The sequence below is a fragment of the Canis lupus genome, chromosome 16 (assembly GCF_011100685.1).
Source record: "Canis lupus familiaris isolate Mischka breed German Shepherd chromosome 16, alternate assembly UU_Cfam_GSD_1.0, whole genome shotgun sequence".
Lineage (NCBI taxonomy): Eukaryota > Metazoa > Chordata > Mammalia > Carnivora > Canidae > Canis > Canis lupus.
This window is the reverse complement of record NC_049237.1, coordinates 54,949,327-54,975,206: the sequence shown is the minus strand read 5'-3', so window position 1 is coordinate 54,975,206 and position 25,880 is coordinate 54,949,327. Positions and strand designations below refer to the sequence as shown.

General features: G+C 39.3%; 1 protein-coding gene across 6 annotated transcripts; it reads left to right on the top strand.

The window, feature by feature from the left end:
* Window positions 1-354: 354 nt before the first annotated feature.
* On the top strand, window positions 355-18,343 carry DEFB109B (defensin beta 109B). 6 transcript variants are annotated; one of them, XM_038560514.1, is made up of 4 exons: window positions 355-496; window positions 885-1,000; window positions 8,289-8,611; window positions 18,002-18,343. In XM_038560514.1, exons 3-4 carry the CDS (start codon window positions 8,542-8,544, stop codon window positions 18,205-18,207), a joined length of 276 nt encoding a protein of 91 aa, XP_038416442.1. In that variant the 5' UTR covers window positions 355-496; window positions 885-1,000; window positions 8,289-8,541; the 3' UTR covers window positions 18,208-18,343. The 6 variants fall into 6 exon arrangements, with proteins under 6 accessions (XP_038416442.1, XP_038416440.1, XP_038416441.1 ...); XM_038560513.1 differs by lacking the exons at window positions 355-496; window positions 885-1,000 and adding an exon at window positions 3,875-4,015; XM_038560517.1 differs by lacking the exons at window positions 355-496; window positions 885-1,000 and adding an exon at window positions 3,901-4,015 and having other exon boundaries at window positions 8,473-8,611.
* The last annotated feature ends 7,537 nt before the right edge of the window (window positions 18,344-25,880 follow it).

The following is a 25,880-nucleotide window of genomic DNA, read 5'->3' as shown; positions in this document are numbered from 1 at the left end:
AAGAACATTGCTGCCACAGTGGCATCACTATTTCCCGTTGCTACTTTGTTCCTGTGTCCATTTTTTCAGTGGGGTTTTCTCCAAACCCCACCTCCCAGACCCCTTCACTTATCTGCTTCCAATTAGGTCACAACAAACATTAGGTGCCACAGGGGAATTTGGATTTTGGAGAAGGGGCGAAGGGGCTTCCTTACTCCCTTTTGCTCCTGTCACCATTGCTACAGCAGCAACAGCCAGCCTCAGCATCCCCCTTCCTAGGGCACCGCTAGAACCAATCGCATCATTCTCTCACAGAGACACCAGCAACTAGTTCCTGTCCCTTTTTCATAGGGCTGAGGCCCAATGCCTATAAAACCTCTCTTTAGAGCTCCAGCAGTTGGACAGCATGCCCCTCCTCAGAGGCCTGAGAACCAGGGGACCCCTCTGCAGGCTCCTGGTCTCTTCCATTTTGATGTCCCCCTGAGGGGTGGCACCTGCTGCCTGCAGTTACTTCTGGGTAACCTCAGCACTCCCTCGAACCCTTCATAACCTGTGCAACAAATCCAGTTTTAAATGTATTCAAAATACTAGTATATTCTACTTGACTGAATCCTGGCTAACATAGCTCCTACTATCATGGTTACTGCCTCCCCTCTTGTTGCTGCTGCTACTACTCTGTCATCCTATAAATCTGGAAGACAGGCAGGTCTAGTTACCTAATGGATAAAGCAACAAAGCATCATGAAGACGATACTTCATCACTCACAACTGACAGATCAAGTAGATGAAAAATGCACTAAGTCTATAGAGGCTCTAAAGAAATTTGTAAAGCAAAATCTAGAAGATGTATATTCAACTCTAAGCATTATAAATGTGAGATATAATTCAATTTCCCTTGTCTACAGAACATAAAGAAGAATTCACCGAGGGTCCTCCATCACTCTAAATGGAAATGGCAGAGACAAGTACATTTGCTGATCATGCAATGCAACTGGGATTTAATAACAAAATGGAAACTAAGGTAAGAAAGCATAAAGTAATTAAAAAATAATCAATAACCAGAAAGGAAATGATAATGAAGATCCTCCTTATACTGGTTTACCGAGCAGGTAAGCTAACATTCCTACATAGTATAAAGGATTATCATGAAAATAATGTAAAATGTAAAATTTTATTCAACTAAATGGAAAGATAATTCTGGCAATGGTGATGGTCTATGGTGCATCCACAGAAACATAATATTCACTCCTCCACAACTAAAAGATCATCACTAAAATCCTCTTAGATATATGTTAAATATCCACCAAGGATTGTAGTATAGCATCAAGCACTTAAAATGCCAATTCTGGGATCCCTAGATGGCGCAGCAGTTTGGTGCCTGCCTTTGGCCCAGGGCGCGATCCTGGAGACCCGGGATCGAATCCCACATCGGGCTCCTGGTGCATGGAGCCTGCTTCTCCCTCTGCCTGTGTCTCTGCCTTTTTCTCTCTCTCTCTCTCTCTCTCTCTCTCTCTGTGACTATCATGAATAAATAAATAAAATCTTTAAAAAAATAAAAAATAAATAAATAAAATGCCAATTCCCTCACTATTTAACATATAACACACTAGTAGGTCCATACATATAATAGTATGCAACAAAATCTTACAGGAATTATGTTTCCCTCTAGACTGCAATCAGTATTTGTTGCGGTATAAATACAGAATAAAATGGTACAGTTCATTCCTGAATGAATGAAAATAACATTTAGCAAAATAAAAAAATAATACCGTATTTTTAAATAGCCCATGTTATGGGTTGATTAAGTAAGGTTTGGTGGTGGGAGGAGGGGGACAAGACAGTGATCATCACTGGGTTGGGGCAGTGGGAGTTGAGTAAAAGTGAAATGACCATGTTGGGAGTGAATCAGAGAATGCGTGAGATTCCCCTAGGCTCAAATCCAAAGATGTGGTAGACAGCCTTTTCTTTCTGGCACTCACAACTCAGAATTGGTTGGCCATAAACTATGATCTGTCTGAAGTTCTGGATGAAGCAAAGAGAGGAAACAAGCAAAAGCTCTAGGTGGATATTTGTTTGCTTTCTTTCACTGTGATTATATAGCTCCTGATGGCATGAGCTGGAATTTGTAACTGAACATCGTAATTGCTTGTGCTCACTTCCTCCTTATGGTTATTACCAATAGCAATGATTTTTTTCCAGTAGGGTCTATAATATATCTCACAGCTTTATCATGAAGTATTTGTTGTTATTCCTTCTTTCAACAATGAGCATAAAGTTGAAAAAGAAACATTAAGTGTTTATCACAGGGAATACTCTTCCACCAATTATTTTTTCATAATTTTTTTATTCTTTCTCTCTCTCCCATCCAATCTCTCTCTCTTGCACACATGCGTGCAATCCCAGATGTATAATTGTATGCAAGGGAGATAAGGTCATTTGTATCGTGATTCTACATATTTTTATTACATCTACCTCTTTACACTTGAAAAGACTTGAAACATGATTGTGTTACCTTTGGAGTCTTCACGCCTGAACTCATGTCCTGTGGGAACAATTTTCCTAGAGGATAGTTGTGTGCTTGTATTACTAGATGTCTACAGTTGCATACACATTACCCCAAACTAAGCAACCTAAAATGATAAGCTTTTACTATCTAAATAATTTGTGTGGTGAGACTCACGTGAGTACCTCTGGCTTTGATGAGATTGCTGTCCAGCTTTTGGCCTGGATTAGAGGTTCTTTTGAAGGCTGGACTTAGGGCAGAGGGGAGGAATCAGCATCCAAGCTCAATCATGTCATCACTGACAGGCCTCAGGTCTTCATTAGCGAATTGCTAATCATCAATTCCTTTCCATTGGGTAGCTCAGAACATGGGAGCAGACTTTACTCAGAGCAACTGAATAAGCCAGCAAAAGGGTTAGAGAGGGTGCCCAAGATGGGAAAAAAAAGACTCTTCCTGTAACCCAATCTAGAAAGTGACATCCCATCCATCTGCTGTCTCCTCTTCACACATCCAGTCTCCTCTAAGGAAAGGAGCTGCACAAAAGCATGAACACAAGGAATCAGGGGTCACTGGGCACCATCGCAGAAGCTGATAATCATAATACCCAACAGAGTAGATTTTTTTCCAGAGAGCACAACTTAGGTTAAAAGAAAGGGCAATCATCATAATGATTGTTCTGCCAAGATGACAAAGGACATCTATCCTGGGGAAAGTTTCCTGAAGTCTTTAGCTATGGTTGAATTTCAGTAATGGGATTCCAAGCAATTTAATTTTTTCATACTTTCTGGTGTTTTCTAGGTTTTCTATAATGCTAGGTTTTAATTATAAACATTTAAAGAAATAATAAAAATCTATTAAAATGGCTGCAAAAATCTTTAAAAAGGTTGAAATATGCTTTCAACAAAACAGTGTTACTATAAAGATAAAATACCAAACTTTTGAAACATGCTCTGTATCATCCTTGTTATGAAGCCCTTCCTGACTTTCCCATTACTGCTCCCTTGGTAGAAATAACCAGGAAAATAATCACTATCTCTTCTGGGTTGTGTCCTTTACATAGCCTATTGCCTGCACCCACTTAGCTGTCCATATCCTATGATCTGATTGTGATCAATCTGGTGTAGCCCTGGTTTTTACTCTGCTGCCTGATGCACAATAGATACATAATGTATGAACACGATTATACATGTGTGTGCACATGGAGAATAGTAGAGAACACAACCCGGTAAGGATGTCCTGAGTCTTGAAAATGGACAGCATTACCTTCTGCTTTGTCATCCATGAGTTACCATGGCCTTTGTGTACTTTGGCCCTGGAGATTTCCTGTGGGAGACTGAGTTATTCCCTTTTCGTTAAGCTCTACTAACCAAGAACAAACCACAGGCCCAGGAGCATCATAAATAGCCATGGACCTGCCATACTTAGAAACCCAGGCTCCAAGCATGTCGATGCCTTTTTTCTTCACTGACCATTCAGCCATGAGGCTCCATGTGCTTTTCTTCATGCTCCTCTTTCTGACCCTCTTATCACCAGGTAAGGTGGTGGCTGATTGCCAGAGTCTGCCATCTGGATGTCTTTCTGGCAGGTCAGACAAGACCCTGGATTCATAAGCCTGATACCAACAACCACACTAGGATTATAACAGGGTAAAATAGGAAAGAGAACATTCCTTTGCCATTATACCCACTGCCTGATGCAATCTCATTCTGCTTTATCCTTACTTTGTGCCTTGGGATGCCCTGGTAAGTCATGACAATTGACTTGTAGATAGGAAAATCTGAAGGGGTTGGATTGCAAGGGCATCTACCGCTGTATCTACTCACCAGGTCAGAGGAAGAGATGGGTGGAGTCCCACTGACAGGAACTATGCTAAGGGCACATCTTGGGGAATCTGTCATATAAATATTTGGCTCCCAAAGGAATTTAGAAGCCAGTATTGAATAATAATACACAGCTCTCATTATGGGAGAGGTTATGTCAATAGTTGTATAAGTAGGTTATCATATGCCTTTTTTTCACCCAAAATAGACACTGTGGGAAAGTAAGAAAATGGAACACTGTTATAACTGTATCCCAACAGCAGGCATAAGTTAGAATTGTCTCAGCCAAACTGGCCATAGAATCACTCTGCACAAATGGCATAAACATGGAATAAGGTTTCAGAAGGAGGGTTACAGTCCCCAGGAAAGGGTTATTGAGAAGACCAAGTGCTGCTCCATATTCTAGGAAGTGATTCTTATGACAAATAACAATCACACTGAATAGGTATCAAAGCATAAATATAGCCTCAAATAATGAAGCAAGTAGGAGGAACAAATGCTTTGGAATATTCAAGAGCTATGTAGGAAGAAAATGGTTGAGCCAGGAAATGGAGACAATAACATAAAAGGTGATGCTCTGTGATCATAAACCCTTAGTGCTAAGATGGTCATTAAAAGTTATCAGATTTGGGGTCCCAGAATGGCTCTGTCAGTTAGCATCTGACTCTTGATTTGGTCTCAGGCCATGATCTCAGGATTATGAGATCAAGCCTCAAGTTGGGCTTTGCACTGGGCACAGAGCCTGCTTGAGATTTTTCTCTCCCTCCCTCACTGTCTCTCTCTTAAAAAAAAAGTTATCAGGTTCAGAGGCACCTGAGTGGCTCAGTTGGTTAAGTATCTGACTCTTGATCTCAGCTCAGGTCTTGATCTGAGAGTCATGAGGTTAAGCCCCAAGTTGGGCTGTACTCTGAGCATGCAGCCTACTAACTAACTAACTAACTAACTAACTAACTAACTAGCTAACTAACTAGCTAAAATAAATAAATAAATAGATAGATAAATAAATAATAAATAAATATCAGGTTCAAATTCATTATTTTCATATGAGATGACTGAGGTCTGTAGAAGTACTTCACAATTCTTCAATTTAAGGATTCATACATGCATCTGAAAATAATATGTCAGGGTTGCAGAGTTTGATAATCAGCTATGCAGAAAGAGTTGAAATGGTTCGTAGGTAACACAGGAGGAGCTAGCATCATTTGGACCAAGCATGTCGTGAAAACACATATTAGATGAAATAATCTTTTTTTAATTTTTTAAGATTATTTATTTATTGGTTCATGATAGACACAGACAGAGAGAGAAAGAGAGGCAGAGACACAGGCAGAGAGAGAAGCAGGCCCCATGCCGGGAGCCCGACGCAGGACTTGATCCCAGGACTCCAGGATCGCTCCCTGGGCCAGAGGCAGGCGTCAAACCGCTGAGCCACCCAGGGATCCCCTAGATGAAATAATCTTTATGTTTGCACTTGGAGATATTTTCTTTTGGCATTAAAGGAGGATTTGTTTAGAACATTCTCACTGCCAGACACTGTTCTAAATTTCATATTGGGTAGGAAGGTATCAATTACGACTATGTTATCCACCGACTGACTATCCATTATGACTAAAATAGAGTAGTATTTCCTGGTTTAATGGAGCTTCCAATATTAACCTTCCATGTTGTTTGCATGCTGTTATTTTTATCTTCTGCTAAATTTTTTGACAACTTTAAAAACAGGGTGAATCAGGAAGAGTGTATTCGTTTCCTCATGATGCAAGCAGCCCATCAGGCAGACTTACTTGGAGTTCTTCAACCTATAAGCCTCTAACCAGGAAGGAGCTCTGAGACTCCTTCTTGCTCTTCCTCCCCTAGTGGTCTCAGCTCTCCCACCTATTCCTTTTCTTTGCTTCCATATCCTCTTTCACTTTCATCTCTCCTTCTAAGTCCTCTATGGGAAAGACTGTCATTTTGTGGTTTTGCCCCTAACTTCTCAATCTCCAAATATCTCTTGATTCATTTCAATAAAGTTAGTAGTCTGTCATCTTATTTCCAACATATACCATCTTCCAGGCACTTTTCTGAACTTTAGGCCTAAAAAGCAAGTAAGCCATATTACTACGCAAAAGGATCTGAAACTTTTATGGGAGGCAACAAATATAGAACTGAACGATTATATCAAAATAAGTGAAAAGTTAAAGTATGGATGTTTGGGAACATGGTGTTACAGAGGAAGAGAGCAAATACTTTCTACGAGATTAGTCAAAGTACAAAAAAGCCCATATAACACTGATTTATAAAAGATGTCATGATTGTATCTGCTTATAAATGAAAGTTGATTTGCTAGGTGAATCAGAGGACTGGAGGGGGCTTCAGACACATAAATGGACATGAATAAAGCCACCAAGTTGTGACAGGCATGGTGTATTACAGGTCCAGCATGCAGAGATGTTGAGGTGAGGTGATTGTGCCTGAGGGCTGGCAGAGAGAATCAGAGGCAGCCCACAGAGGGTCCTAAGGGCACATGCTGTGGGAGGAGGAGCTTGTCATGTACTGGTTGGCTCTGAAAATTGAATGAACAGACTCATTTGCTTTAGAAACACCTCTTTAAGTAATGAAGATGGACAGGAAGGGATGGCCTGAAGGGAATGATCATGGGACTTTACCTGCAAGAGAGTACAACTAAGCAATTACTTTGAGTGAAGAGAGGGCCGCATGAAGGGAACATGTAAGAGCTATAACTGATTATAGTTAATGAATAAATGAATGCACTGGAATGATAATTCTTGGGTTCCTGAATAAAGTCAAAGGACATTAACCCAGAAAGAAAATACACTAAGGAGAATGTTTGTTTTTTTATGTTTCTTCATTTTTGAGATTTCAGACAAAGACAAAATTAGGGCCAATTTCAACATCTTGAGTTTTAGGAACCTATGCATCTTTCAGGTGGAAATGTGTAACTTTGAAAATATGGACCTGGTATTCAGATGAAAACTGGCTGCAGGAGTCATATCATTGCTCAGTAATAAGTGTCTAAATTTTAAAGAGTACCTGGAAAAACTTAGGGGAAGCCAGTAGTATGAAAAGAGAAGACAGAATAGAGAAGATGAGAAAATGAAAGTAAGGAGGTGAAAGGATAAGAGGGAATTGGAGAAGAAAAAGGAAGAGAATACCATTGACAGAATCAGGAAAAACGCCACACATACTGAGCAAATGCAGAAAAGTTGCTAGGAGTCTGTCAGTGAATTAAGAAAAACATTGAGCTGATGAGCATCAAACCAAATTAACTAACAGTAGCAAGATTCAAGAAATCACATGTTACACAAAGATCTGGTAAAGTTGGAACTAAAATAAGGTCATAGGGTTATTTTACAAGTTGTCTCCCAGCTTTATTGAGGTATACAAATCAAAGTTTTGTATATTTAAGGTGTACAACATGAAGATTTGATTTATGTATAAATTTGCAATAACATGGAGGAACCTGAGGACATGATGCCAAATGATATGTCACAGAGGAATGCTGCATGAGCTCATTTATATGAGCTCATATAATCTATATGAGTATAACTGTTTATAATCTAAATAGTTAAACTTATAGGAGCATTGAGTAGAATGGTGGTCACCAAGAGCTGGGGGATGAAGGAAATGGGGAGGTCATAAGTTTTCATGGAAATAGACTTATGTGGAATCTGGACTGCTTCTACCATTTTTACTGCCCACAGCCATTAGTCCCCTACCTGTGACAGTGTGCCAGTTCTGGAGTCCTTGTGGCAACCCAAAGACCATTATTTTGAGTGCTTAGTTTTTCAGTAAGAAAATAAACTCTTATTTAGGAGAAAATGTTCACACTAGCTCAATCAGTAATGAACTATGTAGTGTCTGGTCAAACATACAAGCCCAAAAAATAATTCATAGCAGAAAGAGAGTGTGGATAGTTTTTCTATGTATTTATATTATTGCACATGAAGCTAACAAGAGTTGTGACCCATCTTGTGATTCTCCAGTCCTTTAGAGAGAGTATCTATAAAACTAAAGAAGAAATTGAAGATAGCCTGGAAACTGAGGATAGCACGTTCTTCTAAGAATAAATATATGACCTTTTGGTGGTGCCTGAGAGACTATAAGACATACATTCTAATGAAAGGAGCCTGTGAGAGAACTTTCAGCATTTCCACCATTTTTGCTTAGAAATCATCCAAAGCAACATGAGTGAGAAAATGAATTGAAATTAGCATCGTCAAGTAAACTAGGATATAGATGGCATGTGAAAAAAAGAGGCGCATGACACCACATGTCAGGAGGTTCCAGCAAAGAACACTTCTAGAAGGTAAGGGGCACACCCTAAGAACAAACTTGAAAATATTCCTTTGCAAAACAAGAACAGAATTCATGGGTGATTAGTGGGAGGATCCCAGGGGTCAGTAGTGGACTTACAAACAGATAATTCAAACTTAACCAAGAGTGGTGTAAAACAACTTACATATGCAACACATAATCTATAGGTGAATCTGAAGGGGAAAAGAGACATTATATTGTGAATAGCCATATATCTACTTAACTCCATGGTTTGAATAAAAGTAAGAGTTAACATAATTAATACAAGATAGTGGTTATTAAAGACAAATCCTGGCACATACCCTACACAAAGTTTTTAGTCCAAGAAAAACTCATCTCATTCAAAAGCAGGAGTAATGAAAAGTTAACGGTACTGGAATCCAAACAAATGTTTTTTAGATCATGAAAGATGAACAGGCAACAAAAATTTTAAATTCCTAGACCCAGCAATCCATTCCAATGGGACTATATCCTATAGATATACTTTATGTATATGCCAAGTAGCACGTGTATGTTGAATCATCATAGCTTTATCTGTAAAAACAAAAGATTGGAGATTACCTAACTGATTTCCATCAATCAAAGCACATTTAAATAAGTCATGGCTTGTCTATATATTAAGATGTTCTGAATAAATAAAGTAGAATGACAAATCAATAAGACAAGAAAATGTATGAGGTAGAGTAACTGGAAATGAAAAGCATTTGGCTATTCTTCTTTGCAGTTGATACAACAATAATGACACACTTAACTATCATAATGATAATGGAAATATCATGTTTTTCTGGTTACTGGCTATTATAAAAAATCTTACTATAAAACTCCTCTCATGTATGTCTTGGTTTCCAACTTAGGGATAGAATGGAGTCTTACAATATGAATCTTCAGCTTTACTAGGTGAAAATACAATCTTCTCATATTTGGATGAACCAATTTAGAAACCCATCAAGTATTTGAAAGTGGTAGAAATGAGAGAGGGAGACAAACCATAAGAGACTCTTAACTCTGGGGAACTGAGAGTTGCTGGAAGAGAGTTAGGTGGGGGAATAAGGTAAATGGGTGATGGGCATTAAGGAGGGCATGTGATGTGATTAACACAGGGTATTATACACAACTGATAAGTGATTGAACACTACATCTGAAACTAATAATGTACTATATGTTGGTGAATTGAACTTAAAGTTAAAAAAATAATTGGACTAGACATTAAGCAGCTAACCACCATCTTATTTCTTTTGTTGATAAATATTGTAATATAAATATAGCATGAGTGTATTTGATTAATAAACCCAGGTAGAAAAAAAAAGAAAGTGGTATGGATTAAAAATAGATGTAGAATTAAAATACTTAACAATAAAAGTAAATAATTGGGAGGAGTGAAATGATGATGAAAAAATGTAAAGTCATTATATTATATAAGAGTAAATATTTTGATTAATTTTAGGTTTGCTATATTAAGAACATATGTTTTAATTCTATGAGAACTACGACAAGAATGGGAACAAAGGTTTAATTTCCTAACTAATCGAAAAAAATGAAATGATTAAAATAATCCAATAGAAAAGAGGAATTGAGAGAGAGAAAAGGAATAGTGACTAGGCAAACAGAAAACAAAGTACGATGGTAAAATTAAACTCAAATACATTAGTGAAGACATTAACATGCAAATAGATTAATTTTCTACTTCAAGTCAAAGATGGTCAGCACTTATTTTAAAACTCAGACAACTAAACTCAACTATATGGTACCAAGAAACCCACAAAAATCAAAACCAAAACCAAGACCAAAAAACAACCAACCCACACAAAATGAAACCATTCAGAAAGGTTAGAAGGAAAAGGAGGGTGTTGTAGACTAACCAGTGTCCCTACAATCCCAAGCCTCGGACCTCAGAATGTGACCATATTTGGAGACTGGGGTTTCACAGTGGTGATTAAGTTAAATGAAGTAATTAGGGTGGGACCTAACTCAATATGGCTGGTGTCCTTATAAGAGGAGGAAATTTGGACACAGACACATAGGAGGGAACACAGTGTGAAGACACAATAAGGAGATGGCCATCTGCAAACCAAAGAGGTGGAACTGATCTTGTCTCAGGTCTCTCACAAAGAATCTTAATGCACTGCATCCAACTACAGAATACAAAATTTTAAGCACAGCCAAAGCATTTCTAAAAATCGCCATATACTCAGTCATAAAGCAGCAGAGGGTGGGAAGAAGCTGAGAAAGTCCACTCTTCCTCCAGTCATGGGTGCATAAGTAGAGAGGCCACTAATGGAATCTGATGCACAAAAGGGTCGGGGAGCCGAGGGACACTCTGTAGACACTGTGGCTTTCAGTGAGTGTGGAGCAGCCGCCAGCTGAGGCTGGACGTGGACTGGAGCCCCCGGGAGACCCCTCTCCTAAGGTCAGAAGAACCCAGAGAGGCTCCATAGAGCTCCAGCCGTGGCTTATTGTGAAAGGGGAAAACCGTATGTCAAGGCAAGTTTTTCCTGTTTTCTTCTAGGAATTTTACAGCTTTGGGTCTTACACTGAAGTCTTTAATCTATTTTGAGTTAATTACATATCACATATGTATATATATATAATGTCATCTGCAAATAGAGACAATTTTACGTCTTCATTTTCAGTTTGGACACCTTTGATTTTTTTTTTTTTTGCCTGGTTGCTCTAGCTGGGATTCCATACTGTGATGAATAAAAGTAGTGACAATGGAAATGCTTGCTTTTTTTCTGATCTAGAGGGAAAGACTTTATTTATTTATTTTTTTAAAAAAGATTTATTTATTTATTTATGATAGAGACTGAGAAAGAGAGAGAGAGGCAGAGACACAGGAGGAGGGAGAAGCAGGCTCTACGCCGGGAGCCCAACACGGAACTCGATCCGGGGACTCCAGGATCATGCCCTGGGCCAAAGGCAGACGCTAAACCACTGAGCCACCCAGGGATCCCCAGGGAAAGATTTTAAATTCTGCCACTGAATATGTTGTTGGCCATGGGTTTGTCATATTTGGCCTTTATTACGTTCAGGTACGTTCCTTCTGTACCCAGATTATTGAGTGTCTTACAGGAAACGACATTGAATTTTATCAAATGCTTTTTCTTGATTTATTGAGACAATCAGATGATTTTTATCTTTCATGCTGTATATCACATTTATTGATTTGCGTATGCTGAACCATCCTTGCATCCCAGGGAAAGTCATTCTTCATCATGGCATATGATCCTATTAACATACTGTTAAACTCAGTTTGCAAGTATTCGGTTAAGAATTTTTGTATCTGCATCCAGAGTATCGGCCTATAGTTTCAGCTTCTTGTAGTGTCCTTATCTTTGTTATCAGGGCAATGCTGGCCTTGTCAAATAGTTTGGGAGTGTTCCCTCCTCTTCATTTATGCACGTCCAGCTCCATGAGCAGCTGTGGGTGTTGGTGTGCGCTTCCAGCAGCAGGCACAGCGATGGAGGCCAAAACAGGCATCAGATCAGAGGTGTGCAAGTGCATAGCCCCAGTGTGCAGGCATGGCATGGGGGGTCAGTTGTGGGGGGTCTCCACGGATTTCTTGAACCAGAGAAGCTGCAGAAGCCTGGGCTGGATGCCGTCTAGGTCCCCAGCTCTGGCAGGGGGCAGGGTAGGGAAGGAGTAGGAAGGGACTCAGGTAGCTGGCATCAGGAAGGAGACATCTGCAGGGGTCTGTGGCCGCTGCACTGGCCGCTGGTATTTTTCTACAGCAAAAATTGCTGGGGTCGTGGCAGAGCAGGTCACTGGGGAGGGCAGTTGCCAGCTGCGTGTGGCTGTTGCAGTAACCTCTGCTTTTCTCCTCTGTCCCTAGTCACCTCCCCGCATCACTGCTTTGCCAGTCTGGGAGGGATGAAACCAAAACAGGTCCTTCAGGTGATGCCCCGAAGGCCGGGGAGGCTGCTGGCTAACCCTCTCCCCCTTCCCTTACTGGGGGGCTCTTCCTAGATGGGAACCTCCCTGTGGGCCTGGAGCAGTGCTGGCCTGGAGGATGGGGTGGCACAGGCACACTGAAGCTCTTCTATCCCTTCCTGTGCAATTATTTCAGGCTTTTTGTTGCATCGTGTTGCACTGATGCTTCTTACGTGGACAGCGGAGCTCTTCCAGGATGGCTTTTGCTCCTGGAGAGCTGTCTTACTGTCGATCTTCATGAGGTGGTGGGGGGAGGGTGCGCAGAAGCTGGGGCCTCCCACATCACCACCATGGTGATGTCACTCCCTCTCCCTTTCCGTAGGGCCCTGTCACTTTGGATTTTAGTTAATTAGGTTTTCTCTGGGAGCTCAGCTCTGTGCTGGGCTTCTAAGTGAACAATCCAGCTTGATCTCTTCATCAGAAAAAGAGCAATTTCTTTTGTAATTTTACATCCTAAATAGAAGTAGAAGTTCACTTCTGTTCTTTCTCAAACCTCATCTGTTGGAGAGTATTACTATCACTATCATCCGTTCCGTGGGATTTATTAGAATTCCACTCTCACTCTGAGGCCACCTTCTTTCTGTGTTAAATTCTTCCTTCATGGTGCATGTTTTTTAGAATTTCCCTTGCTTTAGATATCTTGGTGATAAATCATGTCAGTCTTTATCTGTCAATTTGTAAATGTTATCCTTATTCTGGAAAGAAAGTGTTACTAAGTACACAATTCTACATCAGCGATAATTTTCTCTCACAGGCCATTCTTTTCTGACTTTCATGTTGCTGCTATTTATAATTATTTCTTTTTTAAATTTTTATTTCTAAATTTGTTATTACTACTTTTTAATTAGTATTTCGTTTTAAGTTTTTTATCTTTTTTCCAGTGTTTTTGTGATCTAGCCTTTGTTTTGTTTTATAACTTAATGTGAATTTCTTTACTATCATCTTTTATCTTCAATCTGTGCATGTGTACTTTTCTATCGTTTCTGGAGAATCTCTTTAAGCACTACCTCCTCTCTTTCCTTTCCTGTCCAGGGATTTGAATTAAAGAAATGTGAGATGCTGCGTCTCAGTGCTAAGTTCTGAGTAAATAACTTTTTTTTTTCTGAGTAAATAACTTAGATATATCTCCTCATTAACTAATTCTCTTGTCTAATAATTGATCATTAATACCTTCCCTTTTTTCAAGAACTTTTTGTCATGTTTAGAAGTTTCTATTTTTCAAACCTGCCCACTTATTCTATTATCTATATTGTTTTATTGTTGCTTGTACAACTTTATGATAATAGGTTTTATTTCCTTGAATAATTTGATACATATATGTTTAACTATTTGTCACATTGGCAATGCCAATATCTTTAGTCTTTGAGGGTCCAGATATGTTATTTCATTAACTTTTGCTCATGGTACCTTATCGTTCTGATCATTTGTCACAGTGATGCTATGGCTTATCCTTAGTCAACCTGTATCTTATGGGTCTAAATTGAGAATACGTCTCTGTTACCATCCAAAGCTACCACTGTGAACTCTCCGCCATGTTTACTTCAGTCCCCTACCCAGCCGGCCGCCCAATGCAGAAGGCCCCCTGCCCAAGCTTCAGTTCACAGACCTGTCCTTGAAGGAGTGAGTATTTTAGAAAACTGCCCTCCCACTTTCAAGAATAGCAATGTTTCATAGCTGTTCTCTATGATCCATTTGTTCTCAAGTGGCAGTCACTTGAGAGTACCAAACTTGCATTTGTGGCCAAAAGCCTAAATCATCCTTCCAATCTCATCATATTTGTTTTGTATCTTATGGGAATTTCTGTTTCTAATGTACTGATGGTACCCTATGGTTTTGGGCACTCCGACAGATTCTTTGACAATGCTACCTACATAATTTTTTTTTTTTACCTACGTAATTTGTTTTTTTGTTTTGTTTTGTTTTGTTTTGTTTTTCATAAACTGTTGGGATTTTATTTTATTTATTTTTATTTTTTATTTTTTTTAATAAATTAATTTTGTATTGGTGTTCAATTTACCAACATACAGAATAATACCCAGTGCTCATTCTGTCAAGTGTCCCCCTCAGTGCCCATCACCCACTCACCCCCACCCCCCACCCTCCTCCCCTTCCACCACCCCTAGTTCACTTCCCAGAGTCAGGAGTCTTTATGTTCTGTCTCCCTTTCTGATATTTCCCACACATTTCTTCACCCTTCCCTTATATTCCCTTTCACTATTATTTATATTCCCCAAATGAATGAGAACATACACTGTCCTTCTCCGATTGACTTACTTCACTCAGCATAATACCCTCCAGTTCCATCCATGTTGAAGCAAATGGTGGGTATTTGTCGTTTCTAATGGCTGAGGAATATTCCATTGTATACATAGACCACATCTTCTTTATCCATTCATCTTTCTTTTTTTAAAAAAAATTTTATTTATTTATGATAGTCACAGATTGAGAGAGAGAGGCAGAGACACAGGGAGAGGGAGAAGCAGGCTCCATGTTCCAGGATCGTGCCCTGAGCCAAAGGCAGGCGCTAAACTGCTGCGCCACCCAGGGATCCCTATCCATTCATCTTTCGATGGACACTGAGGCTCCTTCCACAGTGTGGCTATTGTGGTCATTGCTGCTAGAAACATCGGGGTGCAGGTGTCCCGGTGTTTCATTGCATCTGTATCTTTGGGGTAAATCCCCAGCAGTGCAATTGCTGGGTCGTAGGGCAGGTCTATTTATAACTCTTTGAGGAACCTCCACACAGTTTTCCAGAGTGGCTGCACCAGTTCACATTCCCACCAACAGTGCAGGAGGGTTCCCCTTTCTCCACATCCTCTCCAACATTTGTGGCTTCCTGCCTTGTTAATTTTCCCCATTCTCACAATGCCATGAATCATTCACGGCATTGTCCAAAATTTTCAGAACTATATTAATAAAGTATCAACAGTGGACATTCTTCTTTCCTTTCTCATTTTATTTATTTATTTATTTTTAAAGATTTTATTTATTCATGAGAGACACAGAAAGAGAGGCAGAGACACAGGCAGAGGGAGGAGAAGCAGGCTCCATGCAAGGAGCCCAACGTGGGACTCGATCCTGGGAATCCAGGATCATGCCCTGAGCCAAAGGCAGACACTCAACTGCCGAGCCACCCAGGTGTCCCTCCTTTCTCATTTTAATAGGATTAAAGCTAGTGTTTCACTATGAAATGCATTTTGTGTTCAGATGCGTTTTAGTTTGTTTAAGGTAATATTCTTCTCTTCCTATTTTTAAAATAACATTTATCAGAAATCAATGTTGATTTTCTTTTCAGTTATCTCCTTATGAATACATATTTAAATTACTTGATCAACTGAATACATTGCATATGTCATTCTGCTACAGCCAAGAGGAACATTATCACCAAATTTTAATCTAAAAATATTGTCTTACCATTCTTAGCTAGGAATGGCCTTATAAGCAAATATAAATAAAAGTAATGTGATGACTAAACAATTCTCGGTTGATAGGATCTGTCCATTATTGAGTGGACCTTCAGTTACCTCATAGGTGAGAAATCCTTTGACACCTCTCAATCCCATCTCTCAATACAGAGGTGAGACCAATTGAAACTATTAACTCTCCTCCTCCTTACTCTTTCTTAGTTGTTTTTTTCTACTGGGCAGTCATTTTATTTTGAGGATTGTAATGCCAGGTCATTAGTTCTGCCATTAGAGACTTTCCTATTAAATTAACTTGGCCGTAATGTAAGTCATCTGGAGAAAATAATGGTCTGTATATGATGAGAAATTTTCAGCTTTTTATTTTTTATTTTTTATTTTTATTTTTAAAATTTTCAGCTTTCTAGATACAACTAAAAGGATTGTTTAGAATGTCCACAAATTTATTTTTTCTTCTGATACACTCAGTGACTAAGGTACATTGAGTTAGGTTGATCATAACTAGATTCAGAGAGAAAAAGAATAACTTTTTCTTATTCTGAGCTGATTGAAACATAAAGAAATGGATTTATGTGTCTATAGAATAGACTAGTCCCACAGCTAGTATCCACATGATCTATTTTCCTGAGATTTCATCCTAAACAGACAGGAAGAAAGAAGGGGGTGAGAAAGGTAAAAAACAACATTGTAAAAGAATAATGAGCATATAGAGTCTTAAGGGAGCTGAAGTAAGATGACTGCAGCTTTAGGTAGAGGAAACTGCAAGCCCACTATGGTCTGTGAGCGACACATGATCTTCACTCCATCTTACCTCATCTCATTTCTTACCAAACTTACTGTTTTCCATAATTCTCAGCCTAAACAGGTCTTTCTGTTATTCCAATACACTAAGCAAGAGACCTTGCTCTTGCTGTTTTCTATGCCTCTAATACCTTCATGTGAATATTTGCTTATCTTTTCCATGACCGTCATTCAGACCTCAGTTCATCCTTAGAAGTTGCTTTATCCTTAGGAGGCCTCTCTCCGTCCTTTCTATTAACTGCATCTTCCAGACTATATCTGGTCAATTATTGTATTATTATTGTTCTGAAAACCACTTTCTGAAGTTAGCCACTTATTTTTGTATGGTTCAGATTGTATTCCCTGAAGATAAATCCTGTGAGAATAAAAAACATTTCTTCCATTTTCACTGTTCTATTGTTAGTGTAAAGAAAAATGTCTGCTGAATAGAAGGTGCTCAGCAAATATGTGTTGAAGATCCATATAAAGGAGTAAAACAATGAAGAATTCGGTGTCCTTAGAACATAAATGTGAAAGGAAAATGAAATGGGGTCATTTATGTCAAGGGGTTTTAAAATGGAGCCGGGAGGTGATTTAGGACATGGGCCTTATGCACGTCCTCACCTATGGAACCATGAACTTTTGAACTGGGCCAAATTGCAAATATTCCAAGGACTCAGTCTGAACACCTGCAACAATAAGAGATATTGCTTAGTGAGATCCTTAGCAACCAATCAGATTCAGTCAAAATTAGCTTTCTGCCACCAACATCAATCAAAAATTCTTCGTGAAAAATGTTACAGCGCATTCCCTTTATGCTTCAAAAACCTCTGGTTTTTGCTCCCTAATAGGATGCTATCTGCATTGCTACCCAAATCTCTGTACCCCAAATTGCAATTCTTTGATCCCACACAAACACTCTTGCATTATGATGGCCTTTTCACAATTTTATGTTGACATGTATTTTGTCCATCCCATTGTTGTTCCATTTTGACATTTACCAAAGTTCTTTTTGAAGCATAAATTAGCAATGCCAGGAACTTATAAGAAAAGGAGGGAAGAGTTTGTTAACGGTTGGGCTGTTGGGTAAAAAAGGCAGTGAAGGTGATGGAACAATTGAATAGATCCTTTGTCTGGCTTCTCTTCTTCACATGGAAATCCTCATAGAGAACTCCGGGTTTCACACTTAACAGTGTTTAGGGTCCTACACTCTCTCATAAACTAATTCTTTCACTGCCTCTCTTCTTCTGCAGTAAGAAGTGGTTTGGCTTCTGGTGAAAACCATTGTTTAAATCTGTCTGGCGTTTGCAGAAGAGACATCTGCAAAATGACAGAGGATCAGATTGGTGCCTGCAAAAGAAGATGGGTATGCTGTAGAGCATGGTGGATTCTTATACCAATTCCAACACCACTTATCTACTCAGATTATCAAGAACCCCTTAAGCCTAAATTGAAATGAAATTAGGAAAAGCATCAAAAGGAAAGTTCTTTGCCTCTAAAATCATTGGAATATACATATTAAACACTCTCTGCTTCATTACCAATTCCTATTACCCCTTGTCAATAAAAATAAATAAATATGGATTTCAAATCTCCAGACACTACTTCTTTGTGACTCATCTTCAGATTCGAACAATCTCTTGAAAAGTGAAAAGCTCAAAAAATAAATAAAATAAGTAAATAAATAAATAAATAAAAGCAAAAAGCTCATTTATGTAACAAAAAGTGTTTTTTTTTAATTTGTCACCAAAAGACCAAAAAGATTAACAAAAAAGTTGCAAATGAACATATAGTTATACAAAACATAGTTAAATAGAGACACGGTACAAAGGAAATGCAAAATATAGGGAAATACAAAAAACATCAGGGGTGAGGAGAGCTGTAGGTTGGGAAAAGGGAGAAAATTGGAACAGAGCAGGAGGAAATCATTTGGGATAAAACATAATGATTTTCACTGTATGGCAGATAATTGGAAGGAGATGAAGACAAGAAAGGAAAGAGAATGGAAGCTTGAAGATCAACAGAAATGTATATTATGTAATCTGAAAAGTAAAGCCTCAGCGAACAAGGAGATTTCTATATTTCCCTCCGACGAAGAAACACTGTGATCATTCAGAGATTCTCAAGCTTTTACTCCATGAGACAAATAACTCCCCTCCATAGGACCATTTTACTGTAAAAATGTAGTGGCCTCTAGCAAGAGCATGCTGTCAATCTCCCTCTCTAAACAGACTTTCTGCTGTTTGACTCCTGACTGTAAGTTTGCTTTCTCTCCAGTGCCATGAGGACTCACGCTCCTGTCTGGAGTGTCGCAACTCAACCACATGCCTCCAAGTAGACTCTCAGAAAGAGTCTTTCACTCATGTAGAGAATTTTGATGATTAAAGAGATGTGGTTTGGTAGTGAGGACTCATCTTCTTTCTTCTATAATGCAGTATTTATTAAGTCTTTTTGGTTTTGCTCTTAATTCTCAGAGCATGGACATTTTCCACAATAATTTGGTAGAGTCTTGACTCATGTTAGGCCCACGTTAACCTTAAAATGTTGTCAATGTACTGCGGGTCTTGAACGGAGTGCGCAGACAGTGGAAGTTCATGATGGTTTTCCTTTCCATTTCTTCCTCCTTCCTTCCTCTCCACTATCTGGGAATAAACTGAATAAGCACCACACCTGAGTTGCATTTCTTTTTTTTTTTTTTTTTTTTTAGATTTTTATTTATTTATGATAGTCACAGAGAGAGAAAGAGAGACAGGCAGAGACATAGGCAGAGGGAGAAGCAGGCTCCATGCACCGGGAGCCCGATGTGGGATTCGATCCCGGGTCTCCAGGATCACGCCCTGGGCCAAAGGCAGGCGCCAAACCGCCGCACCACCCAGGATCCCCCTGAGTTGCATTTCTTTTACCAAAAATGTGCCTTTTGGGGATTGATACGATTAGCTGAGCCTCTTCACCAAGTCAATATAACCCTTTATTACTTATCCATACTCGGACCCCACAAAATTGGGTGCACAATATTTGTTCCTCAACTAGACTAACTTCCTGGAGTGTTTCTGGGACTAAGAATTCAGAAGAGACCATTAAATCTGGCTTATTCCATTTAAAGGAGCCCACATCCATTATCTAGAATTTGGAATTGGTGTGCCAATGATGACCCAAACTGCTTGTTTTCCTGATTTATCCTAGAACCATCATTATGTCTCATATAACTAAGGGAAAAACCTGAGAGACTATATCCTAACGAGATGGAATCATAGTTTTGGGGGGAGGAGGATTACCAAAGAAAGACAAAACCTTTAAAGATATAACAGTAAGATTTCACAACCTTAAAAGGGAAAAAGGCTTTGGCTGTATCACAGCCACCATCAAAGAGAAATGAGCAGACTGTAGTCCAGAGGGAAAGCAACCTGGTGGTGGGTTCCAGAAAACTGCTGGACACACTGATGTGTTCTGCTCTCTTTTTATCATGTTCTCTTTTACTGACTCCAGAATAATCTCCTTACTCATGAGTATCTCCCTATAAATGCCTTTTAATTATTCGTGTACAGTAATAACATCTTCTGTCTCTTGGCATATTTAAACCATTTTAACCCAAACACACTTCTGATATTTAATGTACACCAGGCCTTAACACCCTAAGTCTTTCTGATTGTTGGATGTGCCACACTTAGTTAAGACAATATGTTGACAAACTTCCACGAGACAGAGAGAGTGTAGGTGTGTTGCGTGTTTCCACTTACATTCAGGCTCTCAATTTTGGCCTAGGAATATCTGAACTACAGGGGATCGTTATAAACGACAGCAGAATAGGAGGTCCCAGATATTGTATTTTCACAGAAACGCTGATTGAACCACCAGCCATTGGTGAAGATACCTTTCTGAGAGCTCTGGAGTCTCAGTGAGAGATTGTAGCATGCCACAGTTGTACAAAATCCGACAACAGCCATATGGAAAAGGGTAAGATGAGCTCCACGCCAACCTGTCAGCTATCACTGCAAGGTGGCAGAGCTCAGCACGGAGAGAGATGCCCTCAGGCTGCAATGCTCCCCTTGCTTTGGGGGCACTATGTGAGAGGCCCATTTCTGTCTCAACTCACCCAGAATGCTGAGTGGATCTGCACATCATCACGGGGCAGATGAGAAGTAAGAGAAGTTGCAGGACTCACAGCCACCAACACACAGATCTTAATGACCAGTCTGCGGACCCTACTATCCAGGCCATTCATGAATCCCAACAACCAATGTGAGTGCTCTCACTGATGATCCCCTGTGTTCTCCCTGTCCCAGACTTCCTCACCACACCAGCACATGGAACTCAGCAGCTGGTTGGGCCATGTAGCATTGGTAAAAGTGCACGAACTCTGAAACCTCTCCTTTAGTGGAGCTTGTGCCCATCTTCTGGCATGTCAGGACACTGCCCTAAGAAAAGGGATGGATGATTCTCAGCACCTGGCACAACATAGTGTGGTAGGCTCAAGAAAAATCTTTGGTTCCACACTGCTCTGCAGGCCTACTGGGGTATAGGGGGTCCTACCTTCCAGACACGCTAAGGCAGGGGTTGGACTTCCAAGGCTCTAAGCATCCCTACCCCCAACATCTTTGGGTGTCCTCACCATTATGCCTCTGCTGGGCACAGCCCATGCCAGGGCACCCATGCATTGGTGTCACATGCCTAGAGCCTCCCTGGGCTATAATTACACACTACTTGCTCTACTGGTCTGGAGTCTTGAGGACAATCATGCCTCTAAGGGTGGCTCTCTGTGGTGGCCCCACAGCTACAGTAATTCTCTGCCTGGGGCCCACAGTTCTCCAGGGCATCTCTGAAATCTAGGTGGAGGCAGCCATGCCCCCACAGCTTTGCTGAGCATAGCACACAGCACACTGATGACTGCTGGAGCTGGAGCTGGGGCTGCACAAGGGCAGGGAGCAGAGCCTGCAAGGTGAGGTGGCACCAGGCAGCAGATGGCTCCTCTTTTGAAATCATTCAAACCCTAGGCTTGTGCACTCTGGGCTGGTGATGGGAGGCACAGCCACTGTGATCTCTGAACTGTCTTCAGGAGTCATTTTTCCACTGGAAAATGGGCCCTGCCTTCTGCAGAGATTTGACTAATCACCCATTTTCTTGACAAATAGCTCCTAGCTTTTGTTGAGGGGGCCCATTCTCAGTAATCTCCTCTGATTTGGCCATAACCTTTGTGTTCTCTCCCAAACAGGCTTTCTCACTCATTTCAAGAGGGTAGGCTGAGAGTTTCTAAATGTTTAGGTTGTGTTTCCTCTATGATTAATAATTCTGTCTTTAAGTCATTTCTCTCTTTTTGCATTTCATGTAAGCCGTGAAGAGAAACCAGGCCACCCTTCTACTCTTTGCTTAGATATTCCCTCAGCCAGATATCCAATTTCATGGCTCATAAGTGTTGCCCTCCTCAGAACACCGGGACATGAACACAGTTCCACCACATTCTTTGCCATGTTTTGTAGCAAGGACGGCCTTTCCTTCCTTCTCCATGTTTCTCATCTCTGGCTGAGGCCTCAAAGGATGGCCTTTGCTGTCTGTTTTCACTAACATTCTGTTCAGAATTACTTGTTATTCTCTAAGAAGACTGAGGCTTTCCCTGCACTTCTGCTTTTTTTTCCCCCTGAGCTTCCATCTGCATCACCTTTAAGGGTCCTGTTCATGGCAGTGTGGGCTTTTTCAAAACTCCTCCAGCCTGGGACCAGTTCCAAAGCCAGTCCCACATGTTCAGGTGTTTGGCACAGTAGAATCTCCATTTCTTGGTATCCATTTTCTGTCCCAATCTGCTTGGGTTGCTATGACAAAATACCATAGATGGGGTGGCTTATAAATAACAGACATTTACTTCTCACAGTCTGAGAAATAAAAATCCAAGATGTATTTGCCAGAATGGTCAAGCTCTGGTATGATCCTCCCTCTAGACTGCAGACTGTCTATGACTTGCTGTATCCTGACATGACGGAAGGGACAAGCATGCTCTCTGGGGACTGTTGTAATGGCATCAATCCTGTAAGAGCTCATGACCTAACTGCCCTTCAAAGGTCCTATGTCCTAATACCATCACTTGGGTGGGGGGTTAGGATTTCAACATATGAATTTGGAGGGAACACAAACATTCAAAAAAAAAGCAGTATCACTGTCAAATTTCAATGGGCTTTATCTTTGTGGGTCTATTTCTGTGTTCTGTTCTATCCCATTTAATCCATATGTCTATCCTTACATCAGAAGTGCACTGTCCTGATATTACAGATTTATAGTCAGTTTTAAAAATAGACAGTATAAGTCTTTCAATATTCTTTCACTTTTTCAAAGGTTTGACTATTGTATACCTTTGCATTTCAGTAAAAATTTATAATCAGCTTATTAATTTAAACAAAATTGTGCTGGGACTCTTGTTGGCATTATATTGGATATATAGATCAATTTTTGTAGAATTGACATCTGGTCTATAACCAGTCTTCTATTCCATAGACACTGTATGTCCCATCATTCATTTAGGTCTTCTGTAATTCCTTACTTTAATGTTTTGTAGTTTTCGGGATGAAAATTTTGCAGATATGGTTAGATTTACCCCTAATTATTTCATGTTTTTTTTAAACGATTGTAAATTATGGAGGTTTTTTTTTCCCCAGTTTTCAGTTGTTCATTGCTTACATAGGTAAATACAATTGACCTATATATTGTTTCCTGCAAACTTACTAAATCCACTAATTATTCTAGTAGTTCTTGATGTGCTTCGAGATTTTCTACATAAAAAACATCACCAGGGATGCATGAGTGGCTCAGCGGTTGAGCCTCTGCCTTTGGCTCAGGGCGTCATCTTAGGGTCCTGGGATCGAGTTCCACATCGGGCTTCCCAGAGGGAGCCTGCTTCTCCCTGTGCCTATGTCTCTGCCACTCTCTGTGTGTCTCTCATAATAAATAAATAAAATCTTTTTTTAAAAAATGACACCATCATCTGTGAATAGAGACAGTTTATCTTAAAAAAAAAAAAAAAAAAAAAAAAAAAAAAAAAAAAAAAACAAAGGATGCCTGGATGGCTCAGTGGTTGAGCATCTGCTTTAGGCTCAGGGCGTGATCCTGGAGTCCCGGGATCTTGTCCCACATCGGGTTCCCTGCAAGGAACCTGCTTCTCCCTCTGCCTGTGTCTCTGCCTCTCTCTCTGTGTCTCTCATGAATAAATAAAATCTTTTTTAAAAGACAGTTTATTTCTTTGTTTCTGCCCTGTATAAATGCTTTTTTAAAATTTTTTTCTTGCTTTATTACACTGTATAAGACCTCCAGACATAAGACTACTGCTTAAAATTTTTGATAGCTACTGTTAACAGGTTAGTAGATCCTTATTTATTTACTAGTTTGATGAGTTTTCAATCATAAATTGATGTTGATGTTGTCAACTGTTAGTGCTGTATGTGTGGAGATGATCAAATGTTTTCTCTTTTCTCAATCTGTTGATAGGCTGTAATACATTGATTAGTTTTTGAATGTTGTAAAAATCTTGTATTCCTAGAAAATACCTCATTTGGTTATAATATATTATCTTCTGGATACACAGATGGATTAAATTTGCTAAACATTTTATAAATAACACTGCATTCATGAGAGATAGTATTCTATTTTAAATTTTATTTTCTTGAAAAGACTTAGCCTTATTTTGGATTAATATACAGTTAGCCTCAAAAAACAAACAAACAAACAAACAAAGAACCACCATCAAACACAAAATTAGTTGGTAAGTTTTCTCTTATCTTCTAATTTGTGGAAGATTTTTGCAAAATTGGTATTATTTATTCTTTAAAAGCTTGAAAGAACACACTTAACAATGACACTGTCTGGTCTTGACTTCTCTTCCTTGTAATGCTTTAAATTGCACATTAGAAAAAAAAATAGAAAAAAAAAATAAATTGCACATTAGATTGCTTTAATAAATATAAGACTGCTTGTGACCTATAACTTCTTAATTAAGCTTTGGTAGTTTGGGTATTTCAAGAAATATGTCTATTTTAAATAAGTTAAAGATCTCCCCCATTATCCAAAAGTAGTGTATTCCTATGAAACCTTTAGTAAGCTGAAATAGCATAAAGAATAACCCCTTGCTTTCGAAAGATCACATTACACTGCTTTTCTCTTATGAAAGTCTTACATTAGAACAGGAATGGCTTTTACTATAAAAGTGAAAATCCTATCCAGAATTCTTTTGGTTAGTGAGATAGGCACTTGTGTATAATAGACTTTAAACTAAAAAAATGGTTTAAAGAGACAAAGAAAATCATTATATAATGATAAATGGGTCAGTTCATTAAAAAGGTATAAAAATTATAAATATTTAAGCATTCAATGTCAGAGCACCAAAATATATACAGTGAGAGCTAACAGAACTAAAAGAAGAAATAAACAGCAAGACAATAAGTTTGGGGCTTTAGTATCCCACTCTTAACAATGGATAGATTATCCATACAGAGAATCAATATGGAAATATTGGATTTGAACAACACTGTAGACTACATGTACCTAACAAACATACATAGAACATTCTATCTGACAACAGCAGGATACACATTCTTCTCAGATGCACTTGGAACATTTACTGACATACTATATGTTAAGCCATAAAATAAGTAAGTATTAGTAAATTCAAGAAGGTTGAAAACATGCCAAGTATCTTCTCTGAACACAGTGGTATAAAACTCAAAACTAGTAATAGGAGGAAAACTGGTGAATACAGAAAATTTAAATGATACTCTCCTGAATAGCAAATGATCAAAGAAGAACTTAAAGGGAAGATTTTTAAAAATCTTGAGAGAAATAAAATGAAAACAACACAAGAAAATTTATGGGGTGTGGTAAAAGCAGTTCTAAGAAGCAATTTCTTACAAATCAAAACCACAATGAGATACCACCTCACACCAGTGAGAATGGGGCAAATTAACAAGGCAGGAAACAACAAATGTTGGAGAGGATGCGGAGAAAAGGGAACCCTCTTACACTGTTGGTGGGAATGTGACCTGGTGCAGCCACTCTGGAAAACTGTGTGGAGGTTCCTCAGAGAGTTAAAAATAGACCTGCCCTACGACCCAGCAATTGCACTGTTGGGGATTTACCCCAAAGATACAAATGCAATGA